General features: G+C 42.8%; 1 protein-coding gene across 1 annotated transcript in view; it reads left to right on the top strand.

Moving 5' to 3' along the window:
* The window catches only part of LOC147881105 (DNA-directed RNA polymerase 1B, mitochondrial-like), a 94,298-nt gene that overhangs the window by 27,613 nt on the left and 42,222 nt on the right, over positions 1-24,463 (top strand). Inside the window, exons 2-8 of the mRNA XM_087370260.1 lie at positions 13,340-13,555; positions 13,640-13,773; positions 13,892-13,958; positions 20,690-20,748; positions 22,033-22,150; positions 22,232-22,345; positions 22,716-22,847. Coding sequence (XP_087226386.1) covers positions 13,340-13,555; positions 13,640-13,773; positions 13,892-13,958; positions 20,690-20,748; positions 22,033-22,150; positions 22,232-22,345; positions 22,716-22,847 — 840 coding nt within the window. The remainder of the gene's footprint in view (positions 1-13,339; positions 13,556-13,639; positions 13,774-13,891; positions 13,959-20,689; positions 20,749-22,032; positions 22,151-22,231; positions 22,346-22,715; positions 22,848-24,463) is intronic.

Genomic DNA, 24,463 nt, shown 5'->3' with positions numbered 1-24,463 from the left:
GGAAGAGGACGAAATGGTATTTCATGTGACTATGAGCCACAGTTTCTGGCCTTGTCTCATCTCCATTGACATAATCCTAGAGATGTCTGCCAATCAAGATGTTGTGAATCATAAAACTCCACAAGGAGTAGTTGGTACCATCCAACTTATCCTCCTGTGTGCTTCCTGGGACGTAAGATGCACAACCAAAGTCTGCCAAAAATTTTGCCTAAAATGACAATTGCTGTCACAGCCTATCAAAGGCTTGAAATGCACCAAAATGCTTTGCAAATGCCCAAAATCTGCAAAATATATCTGCAAAAAGTGGCAAATGTCTGCAATGTGACTCAAACTGAGTCCAAAACTCTGCTTTCAAAGCTCCCAAATAATTTGTCAAGTGCCAAATTGCATCCAAAATGCAAAAGCCCCAGATTCCTACAAGAAATTGCACCTGAAAGAGGACAGATCAACCCAAAACCCCAAAATTTTCAATTATCTGCAAAAGCCTCAAATTTTGTCTGCAAGATTGCAAGCAGAATCAAAAAGCCTCAAATTTTTGGAGCAGATTCTGCAACTTGACTGCAATGCCTGCAACAAACAAAATGCCCCAAATGTGCTTCCAGAATGCAAGCCAAACAATGGATGTCTGCAAAATTCACCTGCACAGGAAAACCTGTAAAGTAGTCTTGCAAAGTGATCTGGCAAGAGGACCCTACAAGAAAATGTACGGACGCCTGCAAATGTACGAAATTGACAGGACGGCAAACGTACGGATGTGCGGACTGACAATACATATGTGCTGTACGGATGTACGGACTGACGGTACGGACGGCGTTGTACGGTCGGCTTTGTGCGGACGGGCATTGTACGGTCAGTGCTGTACGGGCAAGATGTATGGAACTGGTTGCAGCTAATGGGGACATGGTTGTACGACGTACGGTAGTTTTGTACAGTTGTACGGACTGTACGGACGAACTGCAGGCGAATGATATGGATGACGAGCTCCGATAGGAGCTGTACGGACTGCTTCGAACTGTACGGAATGCTGCAAATATATGGATGAAATGCGGCAGGAGCAGGAGCACGAGCAGTACGGGCAGGAGGAGCTTGGGCTGGTGGCAAGAGCTCAACAAGGCTGTGATACCAAATGTGAGAAAATGGAGGGTGCATGAAGCAAGAGTGTGAGAGCAAGAGCAAAACGTTGAGTGTGCAATAGAAAGATTAAGATGAGTACAAGTGAGAGGATAGTTTTGTCTAAGTGACAAAACTGTACTAACTCACTAACTATGGTCAGGGGAAAAAACCTCCTAGTGAGGGAAAAGTGACCTAACTCACTTATGGATTACATTAGCCACTGCCTAGAGTATGCCAATAATTCTTACATGGATGTGACCGCAGGGGGTGGACGTTTGGCTCATGAATGGCAGCTCGACCACTTTTCAGCTAGGTTTTCCTTCCGAGAGACCTGGTATCGGTTATGCCACGGGTGTCATCCGTCTCGGACCGGGGATACACTACCACTAGTGTGCAACCACATTGGGGATTGAGGTGCCCTTCATGATGCAGTGGTTTGGAACCTGTTATGCCATTGATTCGCCGGCGCACAAGTGCGGACTACTCCCCTTTGAAACCCCCCTCCAAATCCCATAAATCAGACTCAGCCACGTAGGCTCCTTCCCAATAGAGAGCTATGTTTCCTCAAGCCTCTTCTCCATGAGCTAAACACTAGTAAGTTGGGGCCTTCATGACCGGGCACGTCAGCAACCACACTACGTGAGCTTCAGCGGCCAATGGTTGGGAGATCGATGGATTTCTTTTTGGTCTAGGAGCATATGTTCTCAGCAGCAATCGGCTGATGACACCACCTTCTACCAGGGATAGGTCTAGAGGTTCGGATGTTAGAAATGAGGAGGGAATGAATCACTCAATCCTCCACCCAAGATCTCTCCAATTCTTATACACTCAACTTAGATAGATGATCACAGATGCGACAAAAACACACTCAGAAATAACAGCAAATATAGATGGAGAGAGAGAGTATTTTCATCCACCGGATGGTGGGCAGAAAATGGCTCCAAGGGAGCAATACAAATCACAGCAGGGTGCTGGAGAAAACTGATGAACTCTCTCTCACAAAACTGTCCCAGATCTGAGTGCTGAACACGGCCTTGAAGAAGGGCTTTCTGTATTGCACTGGATGCTGGGCTGAATGCAGAAGTGGGCCTTTTATAGGCTCTGCCCAGGTCCCTTCAAATGACTGACCAGCAGGGTCGGTTACCCTGTCTGGTGGCCGACCATAGGGGCCCCATAAACCGACCAGGGTTGGCCTTGGTCGGTGGCCCTGGTTGGGCCGACTTGGCCAGCCACAGGCCCCTATATAAGGGTGCCCTGGGCGGCCAGACTGTGCTGCTGCTGGTGCCTCCATGTGAGGCCTAGAGCCCCCTCATACCTGCTGTTGCAGGCTGCTACCAGCCCGTGTGCTGGTCGCCTATTTTTACCATGCGATCCTCCCTCCGATGCCGGCCTGGGTCTCTCCCTCCTATCTCTCACTGCCCCTTGTCCCTCAAATCGGGGGCTCACAGGTGGGCACAGTGAGATTCTAACAACGGGTAGGGCAATATGGATGGGGATCGCAGTTGGGGGTTCTAGGATTGGCATACTGAATGACTACGCTTTGGTGTGTATGCAGCAGTGCCCAACTTTTTGGATATGCTTGACGGAGTGTCTTCTAGACATGGACTCTTGGATTGTTGGAGGGGACTTCAACAACCTAGAGCATGCCGAGGACAAGTAGGGAGGTGTGTCCTTTGTAGAGATGCCGGCTGTAGAGAGAGCAGCTGTGAGCACTTCATCTTCATGGTTTGAGACAGAGACCCTTGGAGAGAGGCTGAGCTCTCTAGGCTTCTAGTCAGCCTTAGCTTTTCGTTGGTCAGCATAGGTACGATGGTCTTTTAGAGAGGCTGGACCGGTTTTATGTGGGAGACTAGGCTTTGCGTAGAGGCAGAGCCATTGGTATTCTGGTAGGTACCACAACGTCGGATCTCTTCTTAGTGATTTTGCAGAGAGGACTTCTCCAGAAGGGGATCCGCGTCCTTGACTCTCTACTACAGGAGCAGGAAGTGTAGGAGGCAGTCACACGGAGATTTGGAGACAGCCGGCTGATAGTCTAGAGGGCGGATGGGCTATGTGGGCAGCGGAGGCCATTCAGAGGAGCAGTGTAGGCTAGGGCAAGCAATAGAAGCTCAAGAAATAAGGGTTTGAAGACAAAAACGAGCTGCTGTAATGAATTACTGCAAGACTCATTGGAGCCGCAAGAGAGAGCCAATATAAAAAAACCCTAGGGCTAAGTGCCCTAACTGGACTAAGTGTCTTAAGTGATACATGTACTAATTGTACCAACTGACCTAACTGATTGTAACTAGGCCTAGAAGGCACATACCAAGGAATGTGTGGCACTTGTGGATAGCCCATAGAATGGCCTACAAACCCCCCTCCATGGTATGGGCTGAAGTATCTTGGACACGTCTCAGAACACGTGAATATCTAGTGTCATAGTTGTACATGTTCATTCTGTAGGGATATAACAACCTATGATTGTACAGAGTCCAACAGATCAAGTCACAAAAGGTACGAAGTTTAAAGCTTGCCAAAAAGCTTCAAACTTAGGTCGAGGAAGAGCCTTCGTGAAAAGATTTGCCAGGTTGTCTTTAGTGGGAACAGAAGACAACTGAATATCACCTGCTGATAATCGCTCTTTGACATAGTGATAGTGAACCTCAATATGCTTTGTGCGAGCATGGAAAATTGGATTCCGTGGAGTAGTCTGACATGCATGAAGATCTGCAAGTAACTTCCGGAGCCAAATACACTCCACCTTAGTTGTAAAAGCTGCTCTCTACTCAGTCTTACAGCTAGAAGTAGCAACTATAGTCTGCTTCTTGCTGAACTAAGAGATGCATGAAGTACCAAAGCATGAAACAATTGCCACTTTGTGACACACGGGTGTCCGAACAGCCAGCCCAATCGCTATCAATGAATCCATGCTTAACAAGTGAAGAATCAGCCTCATAAAGGAGGCCCAAATGCTGAGCTCCTTTGAGGTACCTGAAGACATGCTTCACGGCTTGCCAATGGTGCGTAGAGGGGCTGTGCATATTTTTGCTCAGCTATGAGACAGCATACTGAAGATCAGGTCTAGTATGGCATAAATAAATCAAACAACCAACTGCCTTTTGATAGAGAGTGACATCAAATGCACCGCTGCCATTGTCAGAAGAGACGTGACAAACAGGCGCTAATGGTGTGGATACTGGCTTGCAATCCTCAAACTGAAAATGCTGTAAAAGCTGCCCTATGTACTTGAATTGTGACATCAAAATCCCCCCCTCACTGCTAGCAAATTGAATGCCCATATAGTAATGCAAAAGACCAAGATCAGACATAGCAAATGTCTAGTGCAAGTCAAGCTTAAAAGCTGCAATTTTCTCAGCATGTGTCCCAGTCACAAGCATGTCATCCACATAGAGTACTAAAATCAGCAAATTTGTCCCACTCTTGCGGAAGTAGAGAGTAGCCTCAGTAGGGCTGTTCTGAAAGTCAAGGATAAGCAAATGAGCATGGATCCTGGAATACCAAGCCCTGGTTGCTTGCTTCAATCCATAGAGGGCTTTCTTTAAGCGGCGTACCTTACTTTCAGAATCTTCAACCTCAAAGCCAAGAGGTTGGGTAACATAGGCCTCTTCCGGCAAATGCCCATGAAGAAAAGCTGTCGTAATATCTAGCTGATGTACCTTCAATGAAAATGGGCAGCAAAGGCAATAACAATCCTGATAGTAGTGATCCTGGAAGTGGGGGTAAAAGTCTCCGTAAAGTCAATGCCTTGCTGCTGAGCATAGCCCTTAGCAACAAGACAGGCTTTGCAATGGTCCATTGAACCATCAGCTTTCTGTTTAATCTTATAAACCCACTTGGTTCCAATGGCATTCTTGCTAGGATGCAAGTCACATAACTCCCAAGTGTTATTTTGATAGATTGAATACAATTCAGCCTGCATAGCCTTCACCCAACATTCATTTTGAAAGGCATCCTATGGCATAATGGCTCTTCATTGCATGCTGTAGCAACCAATGCACAAGCAACCAAATTAGCGTGCTCTTTGTGGACAACTGTTCTAGTACAGGCTGGCAGAGGAGTATCGTGTTTGCTGTCTTTTAATGTGTCAAGGAGCCAACGGGGGACCTTTTTGGGCTCTTGTGTTTCAGCTCGCTCCTGGTCAAGAGCCCTGTGCACAATATCCTGGTCAAGTTGAGGCATATCAGGCTGTAAATGATGCTGAATGTCATGCTGCACATGTGGCTGCAAATGACCAACAGATGGAGGAGGAGCAACCTCAGATGTGACATCATCATGAGCATCTGATGGAAACAAAGGCATCAAGCTGTCAAAGAGATCTGGAGCATCAACAACGGGTTGTTTTTGACAGTCTAGCAAAGGCATAGTGGATGATTCATCAAATACAACATCCCTACTCACAAAACACTTGCCCGTGCGGGGCTGGTAGAGCTTATAGCCCTTGCTCTCTGAGCTATACCCAATAAAAATGCAATTGACAGCTTTATCATCGAACTTTGTGCGTGTCTGAGAAGGCACATGTGCATATGCCAAGCATCCATAAATTCTCATGTGAGAAATCCTGGCTTATGACCTGTCCAAGCCTCATAAGGTGTGATGGTCTTCAATGCCTTTTTGGGACATCTGCTCAAAATGTAATAAACACATAACGGCATGTGAGGCCAAAAAATCAGCAAATTCCTTGGAGATATATTCACCCTCTTGTTTGTATTAATGTGGGCAATTTTCAGCCCGCTCTCATTCTCAACCAAGACAATAAAGTACCTGAAGCATGCAAAAACTTCAGATAAACAAAAATCCAAGTATACCTGGTGAAGTCATCAATGACTGTGACAAAATAATAGAATCCGCCAAGAGTTGCAACCTGCATGGGTCCACAAACATCGCTTGGAACCAAACAGATCTTGTGTGAGGCACCAACTCTCCCATCCTTGGGAAATACAGAGCAGTGCATCTTACCAAGCAAGCAAGGTTAACAAATATGCTTTGAAGGCATATGCATTTTTGGAAGATCAATAACCATACCATCCTTATGTAGCTTCACCAAAGCCCCAAAGTTACGGTGTCCAAACCTCTCATGCCACAAATGGGTGTCTGCCATGGTAGAACAATCAACATCATAGGCATCTGCAAGTCTAGCATCATCCCAGGATCTGTCATATGCATCAAGTCTATACAACCCTCTAGTCAATGTCCTATCAACACTATGGTAAAGGCATGTGTAGCATCATAAACCGCACACCAAACACCATCAAAGAGAACCTAATAGCCAGAAGTAGCTATGGCTGAAATAGAGATAAGGTTCTTGTGAATGCCTAGAACATAAAGCACATTGTCTAGAGTGAGTAGATCACCATAAACAAAAGTAATGGCAACTTGCCCAATGCCTTTCTCTGTATATGATGCATTATTGGCACATGTAACTGTTCCCCCCCTAGATGCATGCTCAAGTGAGCCGAATAACTTCCGGCAGGAAGTAATGTGGTTGCTAGCACCACTATCAAAGAACCAGGCATTAGATACATCAGAAACCGTCATGCTGGCTTGTGCAAAGTTAGCTAACTCATGGTGATCATTTGGACTAGCAGAACGAGATACTGTAAGACCAGACTTTTCAGATGCAATTCTCTTCCTGCATTCCATAGTTTCACGAAACGGCGTTTTGCCGGTAGGAAACGAAAACGCTGGGGAAACGAAAATGGCCGAAACGTCATTTCTGTTTCCCTGTTTTTTTGAAAAACCCTAATATCGAGTTTTTTCATTGTCTTGTACCGTTTTACGCCTTTGTTCATTGCAGCCTGCTCTTCCGTCTACCCGCCTCCACTCTCCACTCTCCTACCCTCCACTCTTCTCTCCTACCTACTCCCCACTCTCCTACCCTCCACTCTCCTACGGTCTACCTACTCTCCACCCTCCTACCCTCACTCCACTCCAGTCTTCTCTCCTACCTACTCTCCACTCTCCTACCCTCCACTCCACTATGGGTGTGCTTTTATTTTTCAGACATTGATATGTCACATGGTTCATGAGTTTGGAATCTGGATAATAGTAGATACTATGATGCTTTTTACTTATGCAGTTGCAATATTGTGATTCGTTTCAGATTGTTGTAACTGTTGTTGATTCTTGAATCTTGAAGCATCATTCATGAATGATAGATCATAGAATCATAGATGTTGAAACTTGAAGCATCATGCATGTTGCATAAGTCATGACTTAATAGCACTAGTGGACTAAGCAGATGCTAAGTAGCATAATTTTTCACTTTAAGCACTCTGCACTATATTTATAATTGTATTACGTATTTTTACACATAAATTGTACTATATTGCCGTTTCTCGTTTCCCTGTTTCAGCTTGGGTCGAAAACTCCGTTTTCGGCGTTGCTGCCATTTCCGTTTCGGCTGGCAACTATGCTGCATTCAGAAATGTCATGCCCAGGTTTTGTGCAATACTTGCATCTCTTCTTTTTCTTCTATCCCCAGAAGCAATGTGAATGAGGTGGTTTACCAGCTTAAACATTGCCTTTGCCTTTGTTTTTATGCTGGGCAGCAAAGGCTTGGTCACTAGCCATAGAAGCATTGCGGTTTGCACGGCTTTGTTCCTCCTAATGGAAGAGTGCAACCAGCTGGTCAAAGGAATAATGGTTTTGGCATTGCCACCTGCAATCAACGTCAATCTAGTTGCAACGCCCTGATAAGAGTCATGCAACCTATCAGGGTATTAGAAACAAGCTGAGAACCATCAATGTTAGCCAACTGCTCTTTCAAATCTTTCACATTGGTAAGATAGGCATCCATATTACCACCCTCTTCAAGCTTCAAGCCCTTCAAGTCCTTCAACTGCTTGCGGAGATAGGCAACCCGCGCCTCATTCCGGACGTGATATAAGGATGCAAGCTGATCCCTCTCTTGCTTTGCTATCTTGCAAGACCGTGTATGAGGGATAATGACCCTTTTAACAAAAAGAGCAATCAAGGCCTGTGCTTTGGCATCACGACCATCCCACTGAATCTGCTCTTGAGCAGGAGGCAAAGTACCTGTAGTAGAAGATGCAGCTGCTTCAGAAGTAGCTTTAGACCCATTACTAGATGAGCCTGATGCAGTACTTGTGGTACCAGAGGGAGTACCTATAGCACCAGAAGCAGCATTACGAGTAGGCCTAACCTCAGTGCATGAAACATTGCTCCACAAATTCTTGGCAGCCAAAACATGCCCCATCATGTATGCCCACATGGGGTAATTAGTGCCATCAAGCTTGTCCTCAGTCCGAAGCATCTAAACAAATCATCCTTGCCGCTAGTCATGGTGCTGAAATTCAAGGCAAAAGTACCAACTGGCAAGGCAAATGAGAGGAGGGCAATCTCTCAAAATCAAAAGGCAAAACTCTGCTCAAGCTTCAAAGCTTGTCATTGCAAAAGATTCCTCTGTCTCAAGGTGTACCTGCTGCAAAAATTCCCCAAAAGGCAACACGAACCTTCCAAGGCAACATGAGGCCTTTCCACAATGCAAATGAAGCAAAGAAAGGATTGTTTTGCAGAAATTGAAAAGAACCAATGCAAACGAGGCTTACCCAATGATGTAGCCCAAAAGTACAGGCTCCTAATGCGAGCAGAGGGATTCACCCTTGAAGGAGAGGTGAAAATGACAGCAAATGGCAATGAGAGATGCCAAGAGAGGGCTGGAAATGAGAGTTACAGCAAAAAAAAGTGCTCTCACGAGGAGGAGAGCACTTGGAAATGACAGGAGAGTGATCCAATAGAGGGGAACTTGGAGCCCGAGGCAAGGGAAAGCCAAATGAGAAGGAGTGGGCTCAAGGAGAGGCCTCTCAATCATTGTAGCAAGCTCCAAAAGTCTTCAACAATCAGCACGCAGCATGAGACAAGCTTCGAAACACTGAAATGAGCCTTGAACAAAGTGAAGAAAGCCTCAAGCAGGTCCGTACAGCAGTGAAAATGGCCGTATAGCAGTCCGTACTGTTGTATGGACCACACGTGTGGGAAATAAATGCAGAAAACAGGCCATACAGCTGCGTAATCACCTTGGACAGCTCTTAAATGCTGGTGCAATGGTCCGTACAGCTGCAGAAATGCATTAATTGCACGCACAAACGTCCGCACAGCCTCCAAAATGCATTCAATGCTGGTGCAAATTTCAGTACAGCATTAAATGCTGTTCTGACAGGTCCGTACAGTCTGTACGGCTGTATGGAACCACACGTGTGAGGAAAGTACTGCAGTAAATGCTCCGAAATAGATCTCCCTTCACAACACGGATGCTCCAAAATGCAATTTTTTTGCGTAGAAAACAAATTTCTCGTGACGGAAGTGCTTGGAGACCAGCAGAACAGCAAGAATGAGGGCTCAAGAGGCTGCCAAACTTTGGAGAGCTGTCAATGGCTGAGGTAGGCTGAGGGCAGGGGGGGTCCCTGACCTGCGTTGATAGCACTGCAGGCAAGGGCAAGCAATGGAAGCTCAAGAAATGGGGGTTTGAAGACAAAAACGAGCTGCTGTAATAAATTGCTGCAAAACTAAGTGGAGGCTCAAGAGAGAGCCAATATAACAAAACCCTAGGGCTAAGCAATAGGACTAAGTGTCCTAAGCTCGTATCTCATTTTTTGTTAGTGCGGATTCAAGATGAGCAAGACAAAGTCTACCTAGGAGTCTCTCATCTTACTGTTGAGGCGGTTACTTGGTTAGTAAGTATACGAACCCAGTAACTTTTAAGACGAATTTTGTTTCGGCAACGTTTGTTACTGACCTCAAAGCCCGTTTTCTAGCGCCACAATATATGCTTAACTTGGAGGATGAGTTTTCTCGTCGCTCCCAGAATGGTTTGCCTGTGTTGACGTACAATAACAATGATATTACTCTAGCTCAACAATTGGGCGCGTCTGAGAGCGGCAAGATGAAGCAATTCATTTGAGAATTGGATACTAACATCTGTTTTACCATCCGGAACTTTGATGGCCTAATTACAAGCGTGCGTTGACTCTCGTCCGTAATCAAGAGATGATGTTGAACGAGGGAAAGCCCAAGCAGGTCTAAAAGGATCCCAAAGTCCCGCAGCAATCAAACAACACAGCGGGTAAGGATCAGAAGGATAACCAGTACCAAAAGAAAGAAGGACAGGCTTGTGGTCAAAAGGAGTCTAAGCCAAAGATGACTTCAGACGAAAAGGCGAAAGCGAGCATTATGGGAGGCTATCTATAGCTCGAGGAACAGAAGTGGTACCACCAAGAACATTGCTGCTTTCTTGCTGCTTTCATTGCGACCACATCCCTGGGCACGGCAAGAAGGACTGTCCCAAGTGGCTTGCCGAAAAGGCTGCGAAAGCACCTACTTCTTCTGTCGCCAATGTAGTGGCTCCCTAGCCGAGCCACCAGCCTCAGCTACAAATGCCGTCTTTCCTACTTTGAACGTTGTCCCCACAGTGGTCTTTCAAGGTAAGAAGGAGGGCGACCTCACACCAAAAGAAGGCGCTCATTCGAGTGTAGGGCATAGCAAATGGGCATCAGCTCATTGTTCTATTCGATATGGGGATTTCAGAAGATGCCATCTCTCCTCAGCTTGCCAAGACAGTGGGGTGGACTTTGGTATCTCATGAGCTTGCAATGGATGGGTTCACACCTAGCTTGTGCACACACATCACGCATAAGGCCATCCTTTTTACGTTTCCAGTTCAAAAGGCCATTTTTATGCGGGATTTCATTCTGACACCTTTGATGGGATGCGACATGATCCTTGGGATTCAGTGATTCCGTGAACATGTACCATCGCCTGATTGGCAGCAAGACACCTTCACTATTGTGGAAGGTTTACTAGAGCCCGCCGTGATACGCGGTGATCGGAGCATACCGGGGATTCCGCTAATATCTCATATTCAAGCAGGTTGTGCCGTCTGCAAGGGTGCCATGTGTGCACTTGTTTATGTTCAGTGCCTGATCAATGCAATTCAAGCCGCTCCTTTGGACCTCCTCTTACTGAGATTTCTGACGAACAGCAACCTGAAGTCCTTGATGAAGCTGAAATTTTGCAGCTGGAGCAGATGCTCCTTCATAAATTCAAGCATGGGTCAGGACGTACAATCCAGGAGTTTTACACCAAGTTTCGTGATCGAGGTACCCATGAAGCAGTGTAGTTGGACGAAGACTTTTCCCAGGAGTTCCCATAAATTTTGGCGGACTCTTGGAAGCAATGAACCTAAGTTAAGGAGGGAATGTCACATGCACCCTGCACTTGGGTGCAATATGACACATTGGCTACATCGACGAGTGCATAATAGTTCCCTAATAGGGGATTTTGTCATATGCTGTGACCCCTTTGTGAGCCCTTGTCCAGGGATAGTTAGGCACAAGCTACGTAAGTCAGTCTCTAAGCCTTATGTCAAGTCAGACCGTCAGTCTTGTTCACTAGTACCCATTGGAGAACAGTAGGTAGTTAGTGTTTCCATCTTAGGTTGGGTTAGGTCTAGGTCATAGCCTAGGATAGGAGCCCTAGAGGGCCCCCCAAAGGCTGACCAGTGGACCAGAGGGAAGCAAGCAAGGCAGCTTGCAAGGGCTGCCCACAAAGCTCCCTGGCAAATAAGCCAGGAAAGGGCTTTTATAGGCCAAGGGGCCAGCAACAAGTAGGCTGTAGCTGACTGCTCAGTCGGCTCAGCGAGGCTGGTTGTCTGGATCCCGAGCCCCTATAAATAGGCCCTTGCTGCCCTCTCAGTTCTCACTCAGCCCTCCTACCTTCAGCACTCCTGCAGCTCCACTCCAGCCCCTCTTGAGCAGCTTGACACCTCCAGAAGTTGGCCTCTGACCAGCCTCAGCTCTTGGCCTCAGTTCAGCCCTCTTGGAAGGTGTTTATGCAGCGCATCAGTCGGGGATTCGGATCAGCAAACGGAGTAAGGTTTGGGGTATTGTTTCAACATCTCTTTTTCAGTTATCTTTTACAGTTTGCACAGCTCACTTCTCAGCTCGTTATTTCAGTCATCTCTCAGCTCTCTTTAGGATCTATCACTCCTAGCTTTCACTCTTTCACTCACGCAGTAACCCTGCATTCCGGTGGACAGTACAAGCCTCTTCCTTGCCTTGCACAAGTGACCTACATTGTCGGTGTGGACAGCATCAAGGTCTCGGTATTGGTCGGTGTTGCCTTGGGTCTACGTGTGCACAGTGTACTCTTCAGATTTGCACTTCCGTGCTCTCTCGAAGAGGGTTATTTGTATTTTCTCAGTTCTCCAAGTATAAAGCAAATTCTCCCCTGATTGGGGGAGGGGGCTCTCAGTGGGTACAGGGACCCAATCAGTTGTCAATTCCATTCTCTTTCTAGCCTTATCTCCTCTCTCTCTCTATGGTGCATAATGTTAATCCTTGCTAAAGTTTTAAATAAGGTCTTGCTGTGACTACACGATCAGGTTACCGTTGCATGTTAATAGATCCTTCCCTTGCTAAAAAGAGATGCAGGAGATTTAACCATCTTGTCAAAGGTGACAATGGGCTACTTACACAAAAGCAAAAAGAAAAAGAAAAGACATTAAATAAACTTTACTCATTCATATAAACACCTAGCACCCAAAAAATATCTACAGAAATAGCAGTTCCAAACAAGATTGTGTGAGCTCCTAAAGAGTATGAAATTTGGGAATATACGTGAGCAGAAAAGATGTGAATCGCAGTGATCATGCAACACTGCAATATCCCAGACCCCCCCCAACAGCATAACCAAAACCCAATTACTTTCGCAATAGCTCAGGAGCACCTAATGCACTTCCCTTATTATGCAAAAATAACAAAGTATCCAAAAGCATACTCAATCAGCCACCAGAAACACAATGCATTGTGTCAACCACCTAAGAGAAATGATTCCACCTCACAAAAAACAATAAATCCAAACTATTCACCCTAAAACCCAAGCTGTGTAAGAAGTGCTGCTGCTGCATACAGCCACTCCTTTGCTTCCACTAGATGGCTGGTCTGTACCCTCGAATGGACTGGTCTGCCCAAAGACTGAACTAACTGAACTGCCCAAATGGTGATGGTGAGCACAAAGAGGTTTTCTTATTCAGATCCCAAGGGTCATGTTTAGTGAAGACCGACCCATGTTATGTGATGTTGAAAGCTCTTTTTGAAGGGTTTCAATACTGTTAATTTTAACAATGAGAAGAGTTTGTATATAGTATAGCAGTTAATATGTTGAAGGTAAAGAAACAGTTTTGGATACTTAGAAGCTTCTTTACTTTCAGGTCAGATTGCAGCATGTTTTAAGGAAAACGATTTGGAGAAAAGGTTATATGAAAGATGAACCAGATGATGAGACTGTCAAATTGCAGAGAGCGAAGCATAAAGCCTTACAGAAGGAAGTCAAGAATTTGATTAAACGACAGAGACACAGAATGGCGCAAAGGAAGTTGAAGGCAGCTACGGATGCGGAGCCATGGAGTAAACCTGTCCATGCTAAGGTAATTACGGTGTTAGTTCAGTACAATGGGGTATACCTTACAATGAAGAAATGCTAACATATGTTCTTGTGTTTTTGAATATAGCTAGGGAGCCGCTTGCTTGAGCTTCTCATCGAAACAGCGTATATCCAGGAACCTGGTGATCATCGGTCGGAAGGCTCTGCAGAAGTTCGGCCAGCCTTTAGGCACTTTCTAAAGACGTTCAAGGGAAAGGAGAGGTAACGTCTATAAGACTTCATACAATATATTATGCCATGGATTTTCTGTGCCCTTCTGTGTTATCGATCCCAACAATGGATGGTTTGAAAGCTCAACTCATGTTGTTTTGCAATGTAGCTCTTCGAAACGAAAATACGGAGTGATAGAGTGTGACCCATATATCTACAGAGGCATTCATAAGACGGTATGTGGTGAATTTTGTATGATTTCTCCTTTGATTATGTTTTGCTTTGCCTTTATTGGGATGTCATTCTTTTGCCAAAGATTTTTGACGTCAAGAGACTAAATTTTTTCCATATCTGACTTAAATAGAACAGTAAGTTCTGTTAGCCTATGTATGACTACTGTCCTCGTCTAGTTAGTTCTGTTCTAATTGGGTTTTATTAAAAACCCTTTGTCTATGCTGTACCATGATGAGAATATATACGTTTTTTTCGCCTCTGCTTGATGTTGAGATTTCACTTCCGCTTCTCTATCTCGTCCAACACTTTCAATTTGATACCTTTCTTTTGTGAACATACTTCTAACTCTGTAGATTCTTCTGCTATTTTGACTGCTCTTCAGTATCTTTCTCTATATGTATTTGTCTTGTTAGTACAATCATCTCTTATGAATTTGAGGTTTTTTATTGTGAATCGTCATTAAACATTACATCCCTTGAGATAATTGTTTTTCTATTGATTGGATTGTACCGTTTATAAGCTTTGCTATGTTCACCATCTCCAACTACTATGCATTTCTTGGACTTCACATACAAGCTTTTTGCTGTGGTCATCATGTATATAGGCATATACTATGCATCCAAATTTTGAGATTTTTAATCCTTGGCTTATACCCTGTAAAGGCTTCATAAAAAGTCATTCCTTGTACCGATTCTTTCGGTAGTGTATTCAGCATATAGTTTGCTCTACCGATTGCTTGTGCCTGCCCAATATTTGTTTGGCAAATGTTTTTCATTGAGCATTGCTCTTGCAACTTTCTGTTAAAGTTCTGTTCTTTCTTTCTGCAACTGCATTCTATTGAGGACTATTTGCACAAGTAAACTGTCTTTTGATCCCACGATCCTTGCAAAAAATCATGAAGGCTGAAGACATTTATCTTCCTTCTCAATTGGCTCTTAGTTCCTTGATTGTTCTTCTTGTTTGGTTTTCAACTATGGCTTTGAATTCTTTGAATGTGTCAAAGATTTCGAATTTCTTTTTGATAAAGAACAGCTAGCAATATTTACCATAGTCATCAATAAAAGATGCACCATTGATGCTTTTGGTTTGTGCTGTGCATATGCCCATGTGTTGGAATATATCAAATTAAGAGTATTTCTTGCTCTATATTAAAAAATAATAATCTGAGTCTTGAACTGGTGACATTCATTTTCTCTATGATAATTTTCTCTATTATTGTTATTCCGTCCTTATGGATCATAGTCTTTTCTTTTTTCAATCTCTTTTAAAATGAAATTTGTGACAGTAGTGCATTGTATGCCTAACATATTTCTTGATAATTTTTTTAATATTTTCTTTGTTTGAAGAATTGTCTTTGTTTTGATATCCAGTTTCCCGTGTCAAAAGCTTTGATTGATTTGATTTCTCAGTGTCAAGATCTTGCAAGTATTTCTCTTCAGCTCCGGATTGTCGACATAAATTCAATACAAAGACTTATGAGTGACTATCATGAGATTGAAACTGCATTATGTGTTGTATTTTTAGAGGAGGAGTTTGGGCATGGGCATGTTCCTGGATTCATCTAGATATATAAAAAGCAACAAACATATTCCATGCTTCCTTTGGCGTTTTCATTGTATTTATTTGTCTAAGCATGACATCTTGTACATTGTATTTTATCATACGAGATAGACATATTTATTGTTAGCTACCAAGTAACCTTTCATTGACTGTGACCAAAGCCAAGAGGTAAATTATAAAAGCTAGAAACATCACTAGCTTGCAAGAGATATCTCCACCCAGCCAATACGTTTTTCATAATTTCTAGTGTCGTAGTAGTCGGCTTGCACAAAGTTTGGAAATATCCCCTAGGCCCTAGATACCCCTCATACTTGGCATCTTGCCAAGTGTTCCTCTCATGTACACTCGCTCTTTTGTCCATGTAAGTCCTCAATGAGACCCACACTATTTATATTTGGTCATATTCGCTTTTAAGCTTTGACTACTTTTTGATTAGCCTTCTCCTTTAGTGCTAGCCTTTGTCATGCTGAGTTTTCCCTTCACTTCTGGAGTGCCGATAGAAACTCAGTACGAAGACTTTGTATAAATGGATGCTCAAGTATGTGTGGGTGTGTGGATTTGTATGTATAAGAGCATATTTTTATACTGTGGTCTACACCCACTGTTGGGCGTTGATGATGTCAGTGGGAATGTCATAGTAGCTAGTCCTTGCTATGCATGATGGAGTTTATGGTTTTCAATCTTATGAGTGACTATCGTGAGATTGAAACTGCACTATGTTGTGTTTTTAGAGGATGAGTTTGGGAATGTTCCTAGATTCATCTAGGTATATTCGCTTTTAGGCATTCAACCCCAATAATATCACTTGGACACTAGTATGCATAGAGAAAACTCTGAAGATATATAGTCCTCTCGTGTCTCGCACCAAGAACATTAACAATTAATTGTTTGACCATTTTACTCATTGCAAAATAGAAAACACCAAACCAAACCTTGTTTCACACTTTATATACGTGTATATACCTTAACATTTCATGGTCTCTCTAAAGGCTATTGTCTACTGATTACTCCAAGGTCTTGCTACATTCTAATTGGAATGTAAGATTCATTCCTTTCTGACAAATTAATGTTTCGGTGAGAAAATCTGGGAATGCTCTCTGTCTTAGGAGATAAATGGATTTTTAGGTAGCTTTTGATAGAGGAAGTTTGTGCCAAGCAACCAACACCGTAGGCATCTTCCAATTCAAAGTAGCATGTCTTCTTGGTATAGGATTCTTGTTGGTATGTGTCTTGTATCATCCTTTGGTTTCCGTCAATTAGAGGATCAGTTGGATGTAAAATGATAAAGAAACATGAAATACTGAACGCACCTTGCAACCCTCTGGTAATATTTGTCCGTAGGCTACCTTACCTATTCTTTTCTGAATTCTTATCCATGGCCCACAACTTTGGGGTGATAACTTAACATATCGGGTTTAGTGCGTGCAGGAATTCTAAGAAAAACTCTCCTTCATCAAATTCTTTAAAAGTCCTATTCCCATCTACATAAGTTTTTTTGCTTGAGTGGATGTTTGGTTTAGCCAACACTAGCATCTTCTTCATTTTAATTATGTAATCTGCGGTACTAGGCACCTTTTGAGGAATCGTACGGTAGTTGGATTAGTTGGCTTAAGCCTATTATTTAATGAATGAAGGGATTTTGGACTACTTTTTGATTAGCCTTCTCCTTTAGTGCTAGGCTCTAGCCTTCGTCATGGCTGAGTCTGTCCTTTACCTCCGGAGTGCCAACAGAAACTCAGTATGAAGACTATGTATAAATGGATGCTCAAGTATGTGTGGGTGTGTGGATTTGTATGTGTGAGAGTATATTTTTATACTACGGTCTACACCCATTGTTGGGTGCTAATGACGTTAGTGGGGATGTCATAGTAGCTAGTCCTTGCTATGCGTGATGGAGTTAATGGTTTTCAATCTTATGAGTGACTATCAAGAGATTGAAATTGCACTATGTTGTGTTTTTAGAGGATGAGTTTGGGAATGTTCATGGATTCATCTAGGTATATAATTTAATGAATGTTTTCTATCACTGTAGGCAAATTCTACTGATGGCAACCACTTGTTTCATGAGCTTCTCCTTGATAAAACATATGCTCTTTGTATATTCTCAAGCATTTGGTTGATTCTCTCTGTGTGACCATCTGTTTTAAGACGATCCCCACTACTCATTTTAAGATTTGTCCTAAGTGCGTCAGCTACTGCAGTCCAGACATGAATAGTAAATCTTGTATATCTATGTGATTGTGGATCTTGAAAATACGTTATACTAAATAAATTTGCTACCTGTGGAGCATTAACTGACTCTCTTTTCGGAATGAAGTGAGTCATCTTGGTAAGACGGTCAATCACACAAGAATGGAATCCTATTCTCCTTGTGTTTTTGGAAGATCAACTATAAAAATCCATGGAGATTCCCTTTCGTATACTTGATGCTATTTCTTATGGTTGTGAAAGGCCAACTGCTTTGCCTTACTCACTTGACACGAGAAACATCGTGTAACATATTCATAAATATGTTTTTTCATTTTTAGCCAAAGGAAATCATGTTTATGAGTTTGAGTGTCTTCAACAGATGGTGTTCCATGGCTATCATGGCATTGTTGAATGATCTTCTGCCTAAGATCATTTTTATCAGATGTTACAACCTTGAGCATACCATCATCTATGGTATATCTTGCATACGTATGGCCTTCTCTAGATGCTAGTTCATCAATTACCTTGGGTTCTATCACAATAGCCTTAGGCCAAACGCTCTAGACATACTCATCCACCTTTTAAGTTTCTTTAATCTCAACCATTAGAGCACTCTCTAATAATGTGAAACTCATATTACGCATAATGTGTGACAATGCATCAATGCCTTTATTATCCTTTCCTTTTTGGTACCGAATTTTCATATATTTCCATATGGAGTTCTTGCATGAGTTCTAGCCACTAAGCTCAGCGGCCACTCATATTTGGCTCAAAATTATCATGATCAACATCGACATAAAACTATGAACCATATGAATAATGTCTCCATACTTTCAAAGCATGAATAGACACATTACAACTCTTGTTCTTGAGCTAGCCAATTTCACAAAGAGGGAGAAAGCTTCTTGCTTTCAAAGGCGGCTGGCCTTCCCTCTTGCACAAAGGACATGGAGCAATTGGCTTCTTATTGTGACAAAACTCTTGTTGTCGAAACGAAATGTACTCTATCAAAAGTTAACTCAGTTACTAGAGAGTCTCAGAGTCCACTTTAATATGCCTTCTATAAAATTAAACAAATCCTAAGAATGACTGCAAAGTTATCACACTAAAATAGCAGCCATTTCACCCCCATTAGAAGTTATAACAAACCCCAGGTATTCTAACTTGACCATACATAGCACAATCTTCTTCTTGTTAGCTTGTCTCAAAGTATTGAACACTTTCTTAATTGTTCCCTATGTTCAGCGATGCTTTTACTGTAGACTAAAATATCAACAAAATAGTAGCCGTTTATTCCGGATCCATTTCACCCCCATTAGAAGTTATCACACTAAAATAGCAGCTGTTAATTCCGGATCCATTTCACCCCCATTAGTAGTTATAACGAATTCTAACTTGACCATACATAGCACAATCTTCTTCTTGTTAGCTTGTCTCAAAGTATTGAACACTTTCTTAATTGTTCCCTATGTTCAGCGATGCTTTTATTGTAGACTAAAATATCAACAATGAAATGTACTACGAACGTCCCAATATAGGGGCGCAGTAAATCATTCATCAACATGACGAATGTATCTGGAGCGTTGGTAAGCTGAAATGGCATTTCCAAAAACTCATCATGACAAAGTTTACTTCTGAAAACAGTCTCATATACATCTTTAGATTAAATCTTGATTTGATAGTAGACTTCGTCATGATTGAGTTTGCCCTTCACCTGCGGAGTGCCGGCAGAAACTCAGTACGAAGACTTTGTATAAATGGATGCTCAAGTACGTGCGGGTGTGTGGATTTGTATGTGTGAGAGCATATTTTTATACTACGGTCTACACCCACTGTTGGTCGCTGATGACGTCAGTGGGGATGTCATAGTATCTAGTCCCTGCTATGCGTGATGGAGTTTATGGTTTTCAACCTTGTGAGTGACTATCATGAGATTGAAACTGCACTATGTTGTGTTATTAGAGGATGAGTTTGGGAATGTTCCGGGATCTATCTGAAATGGTGCGTTGCCCTATCAGCTAGATTTAGATGCTCGTTTGGGAGAGACTAAAATGAAATCATCTAGACTTCACAAGCAGTTGTAGCTTGAATGAAGAGATTTTGGACTACTTTTTGATTAGCCTTGTCCTTCAGTGCTAGCCTTCGTCATGACTGAAGTCTAAGTCTGTCCTTCACCTCCGAAGTGCCGACACAAACTCAGTACGAATACTTTGTATAAATGGATGCTCAAGTATGTGTGGGTGTTTGGATTTGATGTGTGAGAGCATATTTTTATACGATGGTCTACACCCATTGTTGGGCGCTGATGACATCAGTGGGAACGTCATAGTAGCTAGTCCCTGCTATGTGTGATGGAGTTTATGGTTTTCGACCGTATGAGTGACTATCATGAGATTGAAGCTGCACTATGTTGTGGTTTTAAAGGATGAATTTCCTGGATTCATCTAGGTATATATACACTAGAGATCAATCTCACTAAAGATTATGGCTCCAACTAGTCATCAATTCTTGCCATTGTTTCACCAAGCCATAGCATATTTGTGATGGTGGGAAAGGAAATCCTGATAGAAGTCTCTGCTGTTGCTGGAACTCGAGTTATTTTCAGCGGAAGGTATCAGCCTAGAGTTTGAATCAGATTTTATACATTCAAAGAAGACAGGTTAGTGCCTTTGACATTGCAAGATGGGATACATAACACAAACTCGTTGTCAATTGCTGTACTGTGAATCAAAGGCCATAAAATAGATATGAAAACAGAGGCTTGAGACCTGATTGTTTTTAATTGCGTGCTATGATAAGCTCTTATCTTATGTGTGACATTTCTGCTGGTGTGTGGCACTTCTATCAGCGTTTTTTTGTAAGTCATTGCAAAACCTGCTATGATTCTCAGTGGTGGTGGATATTTTGTACCCCTGTTGATGGGGATTGATTGTTAACTACTTTGTTTTCTGATTCATTCTAACTCACTTTTTTATATGTCCAGGCTCGAGGTATATTGACGCCATACATGCCCATGCTGGTGAAACCTCTCCCTTGGAAAGGGTATGACAGCTACAAAACAAAGCTACTCTCAATAATTAATCTGAGCACAATCGTTTCCGTTCACAATCTGATATACTTATGGATCTTATTGAGAAATTGTAAAGTTGATTTTTTTACTAAGAATCTCAGATATCCTTCAGTGCTGTTATATGTTGGCCAAGCTCATTGTTCTCTTACTCTTACTCTTACACTTACACTTACACTTACACCTACACCTACACCTACACTTGTACGTACACCTAAACTTACACCTGCATTACTTGCTTTTGCTTTCACATGCACATGCAACATGAAACACGAACACATGCACATGCACTCAGGAAAGCTTAAAAGAAAGGAAGGAAAATGGAAAAAAGCAAAAAGTAAAAAACCCAAGGGAAATACCGCCCTTGTGCCTATCCCTCCTCTTTCTTGCTTCAAAATTTTCCCTATAGCGTATTTTGATTTTGTTATTTATCTTTTGCCTGCTTCCTTTTTCCCTTAAAAGGCTATTTTCCTCATTGCCCCTAAGCTCTTACCTGTAGCTGTTGAAAGTGGGTGAGAAAATACGGAATCCACACGGCACACCCCTTCCTCTGGCCTCAAGCCCATTTTCCATGAAGGTTTTTCTCTTTTATATGAGCCGTCTTGATTCTGAAAAAACTTGGTGTGATTGGTTTGCGATGGATCCCATAAATATGTGTTTTGGTGGCGGCAAGTCTGATGTTTTTGGAATTGACAACTGGGGCTTATTTGCTGAGCATTTGCATTTCCCACAGCATTTAGCTGAGCTATGTCTTCCAGGATCTTTGGTATTGGTGGCACTGCCATGGAGGGCACATCTTCAAGGTTTCATAAAGTGGAGCCCCATCCCAAGTTTCAACAAATATGCTGCCAATCCAATGACCTTTTCCTCTGTAGGGTTCTTCCCCAAGTGCCTGCTTAGGCTGAGTTTTGCTAGTCGATCCAGAAAGGCCAGTTGTACCCTGCTTGTCTCCCTGTCAGCTGCAAGCATTCACTCTATTACATTTGAGGGAGGATGAACATTTGAAAGTTGCATGTCCAAGTTGTTTTAGGAACCTTTAACCATTTAATCGATAAATCTTTGTGTGACATGCACTAGGATTTTCTAATGCACTACAATGTTTTAATAAGGTAATTTTTTTTAGTATTTCTACATTCATTGCATGTCTGAATATATTGTGAGTGAGCTTGCCTTGTTACAGGACGTGTCATATGTCCTCAGGTTCATTTTGTTGGAGGATCTCAGAATCGGGAACTCAGGCTCAGTGTTTCCTCATGTAGGTATAGGAAAGGGGGGCATCTTCTTTTACCTTCGTGCATTATGCGGACACATGGAGCAAGAGAGCTAGGCGAGACCCTAAAATGCACTCCAAAGCGTCAATTGCGGGCTGTATTCAATGTAAGCTTCCATGTTGGATTGCAAAGAGACCTGGATGTCTTCCTGTTTGTCCATAATGTCTTATGTCATTCTTCATTGCAGGCTCTGGATGCACTTGGTTCAACAACATGGAGAATCAACAGGAGGGTGCTTGAAATTGTAGAGAAGGTGTGGGAAGAAGGAGGTCGCATTGCTGACATGGTCGATCGTGAAGACGTAAACACATTCTTCACTGTGACCATTGACTCATTATTAACTTATTTGGCTTGTAGAGAAAATCTATGTGCCTTCTAATGAAATGGTGCAGTATAACGCTGCCACGTACAAGGCTTTTGGAGGGAGATGGGTTTCTTTCTTTACCTTTTTTTTTTTCCCCTTAGGAAAGCCCGATTGTCTTTCGTGGATCTGTTTGGGAAACTACCGGGACTAAGAGGTTTACTGATCCATAGCTTTTAAATAAGCTGAAAGCTGCTATAGGTGGACAAAGTCGCTTGTTGCTTTTATTTCCTTGGCAATTTGACAGGTTCAGTGGTTGGACCCGCTTAAGAAAAAATATCTGCCTTTATGAAGTTGTTCTGTCATACAGGTTCCTGTTCCGGAGAAACCAGACAGTGATGATGCGGAAATAATTCGAAAGTGGAGATGGGATAAACTAAAGGCAAGACGGATAAACCGTGAACTACATTCACAACGTTGTGACACTGAGATGAAGCTTGCTGTAAGTTGTTGTCACACTCTTTTCATAGATTTCGTGCCATGTTAGCTGCCATGTGGCTATCGAGTTGATTCCTTCGTAGCATGGCAATTTTACTTGGTTAATGCACAGACTATGTACCGTATCTTATCAAATGACTTCGAATATAGGTCCTGGGAGGATGTTTGTTCTTGTATAATAAGATATATTATTCCATAAAAGTGAGAAAGTACACAATGTTGGAGGATGAACATGTGTGTGTGGTTGAAAGGTGATGCATGCAGTTATGATTGAATTGATAGGCATACAAAGGTCGTAGATGCGCTTATATGGATTCGGCTTTATGTTAACAAGTGTATGTCCTATTTTCATCAATGTCAATAATTAACATAGCTACAGTTGTTAAAGCTTGGCTGCTGGATGACTGTTATATATGTGAATGTCACCAATCTGTACAACTTAGACCTGAAGTATTCATGCTACATAACAGCAGGAAGCTCTTAACACAAACTTCACACCTGACAACTCGTAGTTCCACCGTGGTCAATCAATGTTGAGATAACCGGAATGTCTCTTAAGAATTTGCAAGAACATAGCAACGTCTGTCATTCATCCCAAGTATAGCAAGAGGATGAAAACGGGGCTATTCTTTCGACCTGTGCGAACTCCCTTGCGAACTCCCGTGTGAACTCTCCTGCCCACACCCATCAAGAGATGGCATAACTTGATTTTTAGCCCAAATGGTTGGCTATAGCTATCAGGTTAATTGTTGGCCTGAACGACGGAGTTCTGGACGGCAAAGATTGCAGACAATGCTGGCATCTTTGTGGTGACAGTTTTCAGATTTCTTAGCCCAAAACTTCATGGTGTAGGTTGTTTTGTGGTGGGAGAGTGTTATGACCCAAGGTCATAGCATGAGCTGGAATTAATAGTGAAGGGTCAGTTTATACGTGATAACTATTCCCATAGTACGAGTGCCCTTGGGTTATACACCCCTAGGTGACTCCATATATATGAGCTGTGAGATCATTTGTGGGGATCCCTCGAGATAGACTCGTTGGGATACAGGGACCTAGAGCAAGCCTATGCCTTGTCTGGCATAGCTCCGAGAATGGGACACAAGGGTTGGGCCATGAATGTGGCATGGTGCTTGGCTAACCTTAGGCTCAGAGGGTGATCTTTTATACTAGATCTATGGCTGGGTAGTGAGCTTGTAGCTAAGATAACCAAGAGCGCCTATTGCGAGGTCGAAATGTGATGAAATGTTCCGCTGAAATGTGAGAAACTCCTCACCTGCAGACAAAACGTTTGGGGAATCTCATGTCTGGAAACTGTCGCCACACCTCTTTTCACCCACCGTTCTCAGCTCTACCTTGCTGTTCTCTTCCCTCTTTCAGCTCACCTCTCCTTCCCATACCATCCATACTTATTCCTCCTTCCTGCACATGCCTGCACAAAAGTCTTTGCTTCTGCATTGCCCACATCTCTCTCCCTTTGCTTCATTTAAATCCAGGGTGGCTGTTTGAACTTTGGACAGCCACTTTCTTTAAGCATCATGTCTCAACCTCCATCTTTTTTCTTCTTGTCCTCCTATTCTCTATATAATTGACAGATATAATATATTAATAAATTTGGATACA

Source organism: Dipteris shenzhenensis, chromosome 31 (assembly GCF_047967505.1).
Source record: "Dipteris shenzhenensis isolate YYH24624 ecotype China chromosome 31, Dip_SZ_1.0, whole genome shotgun sequence".
Taxonomy (NCBI): Eukaryota; Viridiplantae; Streptophyta; class Polypodiopsida; order Gleicheniales; family Dipteridaceae; genus Dipteris; species Dipteris shenzhenensis.
This window is presented reverse-complemented; position numbering and strand designations above follow the sequence as displayed.